At 41.0% G+C, this 10,604-nt stretch overlaps 1 protein-coding gene across 1 annotated transcript; it reads right to left on the reverse strand.

The window, feature by feature from the left end:
* Nucleotides 1-2,305: 2,305 nt before the first annotated feature.
* LOC306858214 (RNA-binding protein MEX3B-like) lies at nt 2,306-4,681 on the reverse strand (the record flags this gene model as incomplete). The annotated part of the gene is made up of 3 exons (XM_079398641.1): nt 4,654-4,681; nt 4,309-4,551; nt 2,306-3,633 (listed from the first exon to the last, which is right to left on the reverse strand). The coding sequence occupies exons 2-3, from the start codon at nt 4,538-4,540 to the stop codon at nt 2,306-2,308; spliced, it is 1,560 nt and encodes a 519-aa protein (XP_079254767.1). The 5' UTR covers nt 4,541-4,551; nt 4,654-4,681.
* Nucleotides 4,682-10,604: the final 5,923 nt, after the last annotated feature.

The raw sequence follows: 10,604 nt of genomic DNA on the forward strand, positions 1-10,604 counted from the left end.
TTTGTACGTTTTACGTACATGTTTGATGTTTTTTATTTCTTGATGTGTATGTGAAAACACTTTAATAAAATATCCCTTTACCCATTTAACACAAATTCATCATTTAAAGTTTAAAGCACATAACATTGGTCCCACACACACACACACACACACACACACAGTCATAAATTCTTAAGTTCACCATAAGGTCAATAAAATGGCCGCTTAGAGACGGTGGGGGCTAGGGGTGTACAAACAGGTGTCCAAACAGGTGTCCAGTTATGGGAGGGGGGTGGAATTTTTATGAGGGTAATAAATCAATAATTCTGACACAACGTGAACTACCATCTCTCTAAGCTGTGAACCCAACAAAGGGCATGTGGTCTGAATTAAGGTCTTGCACTTGTCAGCTCTTTTCTGCGAGCGCTGGGATTGTTTCCTAATAGTACGGTTTATGAGGGCTGGTTTGTGAAGCCAGCATTTGGATGTTTCCATTATAAACCGGTCATTAAAGCCCTTTTGCTGTGCATTTATTAGCTACAACCAGGGAATATTCTCAGTCAGTCTTTCCACAAAAAAAACACATGACACTGCAAATGCTGCTGGAAGGAATGAACGTTAAAAACCAGAAACGAGGAAAACATGAAGATGCACATTACTCAATAACTGTAAACAGCTGACATCAATGTAACCCCTGACCTGTCTAACACAGTTTGAAAAACCATAATAAGTGTATTTTAACCTGTCAGATACTATATCAATGACGTCACTAGACAAGTAAAAGCCAATTGTAAATTTTTTCATGACTGCAGTGGTTTTAAGGGCCAAATATGATCTAAATGCAACATATGATGCTGTATTATGAAAGCAAGCAGTGTTTTTTTTTCCTCAAAGGCCTCCTAAGAGACTTTCCAACAAAAGGAATTTGAAGCTGCAAGCAAGCATAAAAAACACAGTACAGATGTTTCCACAATAAGCGAAGCAACACTTCTCGTTCATGTACCATTTTATTGGACTTATATAGAAATACTTAAAAAAAACATGAAGTAGCACCATTACTTAAGTTTTACTTTATCATGTAGAACTTTAAATGTCAGAAAAATAAAACTCTTGATACATTTTCAAATCTTGTTTCAGCAAATATAATATTAGTATTTGACCATGAGGTTAAAGGCCTTTTATCATAAAATAAAATATACTTTGTTTTTAAACTTTGCTCAATAAAGTACATAGACGCTCAAGTAACTTCACCTACATATACATAAACAAGTGGTAAACAAATGTATTAAAATAGAAATCCTAAACCTATAGTGGCGCAACAGAACAGAACTCTGTGATACCCACTGGAATCTAATTCATACAAATTTGTAGAAAGCTTAAACGGTTCCTTTTTGTCTGAACGTACTTTTATACATTTGAACGTAGTTTTATACATTGACATATTTTGTAATAATATAGAATAAAATATGCTTTATATTACTGAATAGAAAATATGCTGGGTGAAACGGATTCAAAAGACTTTTTTTTTTTTTTTGCTGAACCTAGAAACCCTCCAACCCAACAGAATACGGCAAATGCACATTTCGTTGTCTGAATCACCATCCGCTTTTCGAGTGATATTAAAATAATACAGTGTTCATTGCCATGAGGCCATTCTAAAAAATAAAAACATATTTGAACCCAGCTACAAAAAAAGTTCACTGAACTTAAATTAAAATATCTGTAAACATCTTTGCAATACGAAATATAATCTTTCAAGTCAAAAAAGAATAAAACACTTCAATCTGTATTAATGTCATGAATATTTAAAACTTGTGGAATTTCTGCTTTATCTATACATATATATTTATATATATATATGTAGGATATGTTGCTGTTCTTCCTCATACGAGTTCCATCACATAAGCTGCAGTATCTCCACACCGCTGTGAGTCTCTCTCTCTTTCTCTCTCTGTGTGTGTGTTTGTGTGTGTCAAACAGGAAGCCGTCCAGATTCCCCTGAACTCCAGGTCTGCTACCAGTACATTCGATCAGTGGAATCGAAAGGCTCGTTTATGCTAACAGTCTAAGGAACCTCGGGTGAGACCGTCGGCCGTCCTTACTTCATTAACGCTTGCTTGTGTACAGTTGACTAAAACTATTGATTACTAGGCTTGAATATTTAAAACATGCATTAGATGTTGAAAATATCTGTCCCGAGCTACAGCACAGTACGAACAATGGCCGTCCCTTTTTGGATACTGCAGCTCTACATACATATGTATATACACGTACAATAACATGTTATTAGGCTCTCACGAAGTCACCGAGGGCGCGTGGACGCCCTTTAGGAAAATATACGTATAGCCTGAGTAACTGCAGCATGGCAGACGGGGCATTTGGGCTCGTTCCTCTCGCAGATGCGGTTGGCACACTCCATGCAGAAAAGGTTGTGGCCGCAGGGCACCAATGCCGCGATCACCTCGCTCTCAAAGCACACTGAGCAGTCCCGACTTCCCTTGCGGCTCGTCCCAGACGAGGATGAAGAGGAGGATGAGGAGGACGAAGAGATGGACGAGTCGGAGGGAACGCCAGGGTGATGGGATTCCATTGAGTAACCGGGGAAGCTGAGTGTGCCTCCGCCCGGATCGCTGCACACCCGGCGCGCCAAAGGATGCACGGCCGCACCATTGGCCTGGTGCAAAGGCGGGGACAGCCTGGGCTGGTTGGCTCGGCGCTGCAGGCCGTTGGCGTTCGTGGAAGCATTGGCAGGGAAAACGGGCGATGAGGCCGAGGTGCTGTTGGCAGCACGCTCATACTGCGACCACATCAGGCCCGGTGGCGCCGGAGTAGGGTCGAATCCCGGCGACGGATCGAAGGCCAAGTCAGCGCAATCGGGCGAGATCACCTCACCACCATAGACAAATCCATTGGTGGTGGTGTTGTTGTTGTTGTTGTTGCCGTTGCTGGAGGCAGTGTAGCTGAGGGCGGGGCTTGGTGGGCTATAATCGGCCAGCCTCGAGTTGTTATTGTTGCCGCCAAAATACGAATCGGTAGAGGCGCTCCCTAAGGAGCTGGAGCTGTCGTTGCGGTAATTGGAGAACGGCTTGCGACCCGAAGTGGCAGTGACGCTGGAGCTGGGCTTGCTCCACAAGCTGGCGTTCCCATGCAAATCGAAACCCACGTCGGTGCCGTTGGCGTGGAAGTCGTTCTCGTCTGTGAACTCGATCAGGCCGCCAGTGCGCATGGCGATGTGTGCTTCGATCTCCTCTCTGGCCCGGTCTACATTTTCCGGCATGCCGGTCACCTCAAACACGGGCTCCTTGTCGCGGCTGGGCGTGACGATGTAGGTGTGCGTCTGCTGCTGGATGCGCTTGATGGTGGCCCCCTTGGGGCCAACCACTAGTCCCACCACCCGATAGGGCACCCGCACCTGAATGGTGGTCTGACCGGGCAGGTTGGGCGGGCCGGGCGCCGTGGCGTTCCCGTTTAAGCTGCTGTTTTTGTTCCGCGAGGCTCGGATCATGGAGAAGTGCTCGGCTGCGGAGATGATTTCCCTCCGAGCCATGGCTACATCCTCTCGCCTGCCTGTCACAACAAAGACCGGCTCCTCTCCCCGCACTGGAGTTTTGATATATGTATTGGTCTTTGCTCGCAAGGCTTTAATCTTGCAACCTACAATTGCAAGAAAAAGCACAAATGAGATGAAGCAAACACAATCGGGGACAAATCAAAAAAGATGCAGGATGGGTGAAAGCGCACAGTCTTCAGGGGACAACGATTTAACTTCTCTTTTTTTTTTTTTTTGGTGCGGCATAAATTCAAACCACATGGCTCGGCTACTTGACATACAGGGTCAAAAATAGCACAGGCAGAGAAAAATAATGCATGCTGAATTAAGGATTTTCCAAAGAGTCTGGTGCTCTAATCATACTGTCAATAACTTGTTTTCTGTAGATAACCAACAGAACGTGTTGTCGCCTAGATCCAGGCTATATAATGGTGTTTCCTGGTTAAGGAAGTCTACTCCCAATAGGCTACATAGGCAGTGTAAACAAAGTCCATTGAGACAAAGAAAGAAAGAGCCGCTGTCTTTAGAAAATGGCACTTCGTTCTAGATATAACACAGGAATGTTGTGTATTTAACGGAATGACACATTAAAGGTAGATATGCATGGGTTGTGTGTCAGCGCTCCCTTGCTTGCTTGCTTTTATTTTTGTTTGGTCGGACATAAGGAGGGCAGTGCAGTTGAAAATAGGCTATAACCTACATTCCCCATGCAAATGACTACACATGCTACAATAACAGCATGCACGCATGTCTTTGAAGAGGATAATGATGACGATTACCTTGTCTGCCGACGATTTCAGCAACGTGTTCGGAGCTGGGAACGGGAACGCATTCGGTCATGTTCACGCTCTTTTTCCTGGGCTCGTTGTCATACAGCGAATTTTCATCGTTATCCAGACCGAGCAGCGAGAGCTGGTCCAGGGCGATCTGCAGGGCTCTTTGGTCATCCAGGGCGTCCCCCTGTCCGCCGCTGCCGCTCCGCTCCATGTCGGCGAACAGCGAACTAGGCATCTTGGATGGGTCTGGAAACAAAGAGGGAAAACTTACAGGAGGAGGGTAGGATTGAGCTGGGAACGGCAGGTTTTAAAAAGCTCCACTGGTGCTAATTCAATACGCGTCCTTACTCCTTGTGTCCAAACAAGTGATAATAAAAATAAAAAAAATCAGTGCAATCCCGAAGCGCGGAATACGCGTTATTCCCGGAGACTGGAAAGCCGGCGGTGGCGATATTCCCCTTTAGAGTGCGCACCCCTCCCTTGCAGCTCGTTTCTGTTCGCTGTCTGATTCGCTGCAGCCAGACGCGGCACTACCGGACAATATGTGCGCATGACGTCACCCCCGGTCTGATGGGGCAGGGACGGTGCGAAGCTCGTTTGCGATTTGCATGCGCCGGACTTGGACGGATTCCGGACCGAGTTCAGCCACAGCTCGGCGCGCACCGCGCTTTTCTTTTGTGGTCTTATTAAAAAGCAACACAACACATTTTATGTGGATTACAGTTATTGTTTAACTTTCTCGTTTTCATGATGCTTCACCCAACAAGTGTGGTTAAGACGTGCGTTAATAAAGAGCTGTTGGTTTACATAACTGCATTTTTTTATTACAATTATAAACATTTTTTTATTGCAAGTATAAACAAAAATAAACTTCAACACTTAAATAAAGCATTGGATGGCTTTTATGAATGCAGAAATAATACAGGAAGAGGTTTACATAACTGAGGTGCAGTGTTTAGCACCATTGTCTTTGTGGGCATGGATTTGCTTTACTTGTTAAAAACTGGCCAAATAAACCAAATATCTAGATTTTAAGGTGATAACACTGAAAATGTGCAGATTCGGGCAGTGTTACAGTAAACCTGCATCATTTTTTGTCCTTTTGTTAGTATTAACCCCTATAGGTGGCTTCACTCAAGAATTGTTAACATAACATTTTTTACGCATAAATAAATGAACAGCATTTTTGAGAAATATCATATACAAATATCTTTCCACATGGTTTGATTGTCATCATGTTGGCATTGCATGACCAAAGCATAAATCATCCGAACAAAGCATAAATCAAACAAACGCAGTAATTACTCATTGTCACAATGTGTGCAAGGCACCTATCCGGGCTGATAGGTGCAAATAAAGACAAATCCACTGTATTTATGGGATGATTATTGGGAGCCAGCTAAATGTAAACAAAACCTTCTTTGTGCACCTTCAATATTAGTCAAGCCCCTAATAATGATAATTAGCATTTAGAGTATATTAGCTGCTTAAGTTTGCATCTAATTTAGGTTCTGCAAAACAATTTATAATTATTTTCGGTTTCCTCAAAGTGACCTTTACATGTGTTGTTCAAAAGCCTCAATGAAGGACAACGTGCCAAGACATGCACTCTCTTTGTCTGCAGCACACACTCTCTCTCTCTCTCTCTCTCTCTCTCTCTGAAATACGTTTAGCATTCATTCACATTTCGGTTACAGCGTGCTTATAAAGTGAACCACCACATTTGTATAATTTTATGCATTTATTCAAAACACGCAAGCCTCTCCTCCCCTCTCCTCTCACAAGCAACTTTCAAGTGATTGTGTTAAATCATTTAATTTCCTTCAGATGTCCTCCTGTTTACACCTCGGTCAGTAACATTTGGCTGGAAATACATATAAAAAATAGAACATTTAATAAAGCCACTGAGATCTGAATTTGTGAAACTGATTTAAATATTTTTTGGTATTGGGCATGATGGAAATGCTTACTGGTGATCTACCAATGGATCTAAAAAGCATCTACAGGCAAATGCGCCTTTTGTGGCCCGAGCGGGAAGACAGGGTGGGTGCAGGGAAATCTGCTTCTTTTTACACAAAGAAAATTTCAAACCAATTCAGGGGCATTGAAACGAGAAGCACTTTCTTTGTCACCTCACTCCTGAGGAACAATAGGTATGCTAATATTAACTGCCCCCAAACCTGAGAATGTGAGTCAGGGACTTTATTTTTTTGTTCATATTCACCCCTTTTTTTATTATTCCCCCCTTCTTTTTTAGTTTTACCACAAGCAGCTCACAATCTGTGCTTAAGAGCTGCATTGAGAAACATCTGGAGGTGGGAATTATGCTAAAGCCACATGTATGGCTTATTTCTATGCTTTTAAGCTTCAGAAGCTCAGAGTGAGTCACTTTGGTTTGTGATTTGAATAGTTATAGAGCGTATTCTGTACTGTCTTGTGAAATCAAACACTGCCGAAGCACTATAATATATAAGTGTATATATTTACATATTGACTACTATTCAATATTCACATGTATTATCATGTTTCATGTGTATTTAACACTGGACTGCACGCAATGGGATAAAGTTGACTACTCTGAAAGATATCACATTGCATGTCCAATGCTGATCAATCGCATTTACAGACTGTGGAGAACAAAGGCTGAGGAGCAGCCTCTGTACGTGCTGGCTTCATTACTCCTCACACACACAGAGAGAGAGAGAGAGAGAGAGCCAGCGGTCGAAAGCCTCAGCCACAGAGTCTGTTTAAAAACCACCACTTCGCACGTCTTTCCAGATCCGTTTCAAAAGTGTGTATGATCGATGTCCTCTCTGCTGCCCAGATGGAGTGACAGACAGAAGATCATTGTCATGACATAACTTTTAGGAGGACATCTTTTTCCTGTTAAACTCGTTTTATGACAGCTCACACATTTTATTCCATCCCAAGAAATAAAAAACTAATTTAAAAAGATGAAATGGTTCCTCTATCTCTATATAAAATAATGTAAGTCTGTCAAGACTTAAGCTTTATTATGAATAAAGTTTGAAGGACAAAATTATTTTGAATAACTCTTGAATTTATAATTGATTATGATAATTGTATTATTATCAGTAGTAGTAATTATTTTAATTATTATTTTTATTATATAAAATATTTAAATAATTTATTATTACATTTAAATTTTATTTTGTAATGTATTTTTATAAAAAAAAACTATTATATAAAATAATTTGATTACTATTAAAAATAATAATAATTATTATATTTTTTAATTATTATTAATGTTGTTGTTAAAATATCCTATGACATTATTTATATAAAATATAACACAGGTGAACTGGAAAATCACATTGGAAAATTCTGCAAAAAAAAACATTCCTGTATAGGAATATCAGAAAAATCTAAAAGCTTTTGAAGGTGCTACATGCAGGAAGGAAAAAAACAACATAAGTTGTTTCACTTAAAATGCAATCAAGGGAGAGAAAATTAGGTATTCTATCTCTCAGATCTTTCTCTTGGAAGAAGAAAAAAATCTGTAATCTCATATTTACTCCTGTAGAGTTTCAGAAGAAACCTCAACGATATCTCAAAGTGCATTCAGATTGGCCAATTTCTGCAATCAAAACTCATCAAGTTCAAATGATCTGATCTGTACTTTCCACAGTAGCACGTTCCTCCAAAGGAATTTTAGGAGAAACATCTGACACAAGTTGAAAATTGCCCTCCATTAAGTCTCCTGATCAATAAAACATCCCTCTGACTGTGTCACATTATATGCCTTACATATGATTTGCACTAGCACCTTGATGAATCAGGTTTTTCTATAAATTTGCCTCAGTCTTAGTTAATTTAAGGTTCTTAGATAATCTCAGGTCAGCGCGAATAAGCATAGCGCTAGCGTGGAATAGACAAAATGTAGGTCATCCCTGCTTGCTTTTCCACATGTCCACATTTGGCAGCGTGAAGAGGTTGCTTTAACACGTGCAATATTTGCTGTTTAGCATTAGGAGTTAACCAGCTGCTTAGCGGCGATTATCCGTTGCTCTTTAATGAGAGGAAGAGGGGCTTAGCTTGACATGACCCAGACCTGTCTGAGTGCAGTGCGCGGCCATGAGCTAGCTAATAAGCCACCGGTCCCTGCCGTCTGGGTGGAAAAAAATAACAACGGGAACAAAGACAGGGTGGGAGGGAGGGAAGGCATGGACAGAAACGAGAGAAGAGAGGTCACAGAAGACAGACTCTGACATCATCTTTTTTGGTTTGTTCTGTATGCATGTATTGCACATGCATTCACGTATTCACATGCATGCACTTGTTTTTTAAGTGAACGACTGAATAAACCCCATCTCTCTCTCTCTCTCTTTGTCTGCGCCACACACAGACGCATGGCAGTGTCGCGTAATTGAATGTGCTTTTTGCAGCTCTGCATCACTGCAGCAAAACCGCTTCTTCTGTTACGGCTGCGTTCTCAACACAAGCCGCCCAGTTCGTTTCCAACTCCGAGACAGAGATGCATTCAAATACGGTGTGGTGCATTACATAGGTGAAAAGGTAAAGTAGGCCAGTGCTGCAGTGGTGCAGTGTGTGTTTGCACTGGCCCATCCCTTCGCAGACTGCTACCCGCACTGACACACTGAACTTGAGTGCCACTGATTCGCCTCCTCCCATTGGCTGCCTGCCAGACGCCTGGAGAAGAAGCATGCAGCAGAGCAGAGCGCAGCGGTAGGACAGCTGGGGCTGCTCCCCCACAATGCACCACTCCCACCCAGGCCCTCCTAATCCATTCTGCCTCTGCGCTCGGCCCCTCCCGCCTGCAGCGCCGCCGCAGAACCCTTCGGATGCTGTACAGCCCTCTGTGTCTCAGCCAGGACCAGGGAAGCCCGCGCCTATCGCGTTAAATAATAAACATTAAGTGCAAAAAGCTCCAGCTCATCAATATTTAGCAGTCTGGATGCATTATGTAAAAAATTACATTGTTCTGAAAATGAACACATTAGGTTGTCTGGAACATTTCAAGGATTGAAATTAAAGGGTAGAAAGAAGCAGAAAGCAAAACAGCAAAAACTAGAATTTAGTATTTGCAAATAATATTTTTATTTGACAAGATGCATACATTCATCCTACTATTCTGAAAACAACTGTTTATGTTTCTCGTCTTGTCACATTCAATTACATGAATCACATGTCATGAATCACAGTCTGCATTTTCAATTCAAAACAGTGACAAAAAGTTGAGATGTTTGCATCACTGGATATTATAGAGTGCTGAAGGAATGATGTATTTTTGTAGGCCAGAACCCAGAAACGAGTTGCATTTTAGCACGTCCAGTTCCATCGTCCTGTGTTTTTGGAATGGGTTTTTGGTTTAACGCCTGAAATATGGTCTGTGGTGAACTCAAGCTCAAGATGCTTTCATGTTTTATTATACAGCATAAAATACATCAGTAATGCCCTCTAAAGCCTTTTCTGGTCTTGAAAAAGGTGGTTGCTAACAAGTGACTAAATTGGCACTACAAAGGTTATCGGATATTAAAACCAACATGCCAAACAGGTAAACTCATCAACTCACTATAGTCCACTTTTACAGCCTTGTTGGGTTTTATAATCTCACTCTTGCAAACTTTTCTAACTCAAACTTTCAGGGCAAATGAATAAAGGCTGAAAGAGTTGTCAGAAGCTTTATAGTGTAGTTCGTTTATATCTTTTCACTTCTGGCAACTGTATTCAGGCTTGAAAATTCATAAGTTGTGTTTATTTGTGACTGAATTGTGTTACTGATGAACAAAACGTAAGAATCATAAACCTTTTTGCATAGACCTCATTTTCTTTAATAATCTAAAAGCCAGTGGAAAAATTCTAATGGGTTTATGTCGAGGGAACCAGGGTGATAGTAAATTCTGGGTTGCCCAACAAAAATATGTGACCCCGGACCACAAAACCAGTCATAAGGGTCAATTTTTCGAATTGATTTATACGTCATCTGAAAGTAAATAACTTTCCATTGATTGCATTGGTCCTAACATGTTTGTTAGGATAGGGTAATATTTGGCCGAGATACAACTATTTGAAAATCTGGAATCTGAGGGTGCAAAATAATCAAAATATTGAGAAAATTGCCTTTAAAGTTGTCCAAATTAAGTTCTTAGAAATGCATATTACTAATCAATTTATTTATTTATTTATATATATATATATATATATATATATATACAGCAGGAAATTTACAAAATATCTTCATGGAACATGATTTCTACTTAATATCCTTATGATTTTTGGCATAAAAGAAAAATCGATAATTTTGCCCCATACAATGT

This window comes from Barbus barbus (assembly GCF_936440315.1).
Source record: "Barbus barbus genome assembly, chromosome: 1".
NCBI lineage: Eukaryota > Metazoa > Chordata > Actinopteri > Cypriniformes > Cyprinidae > Barbus > Barbus barbus.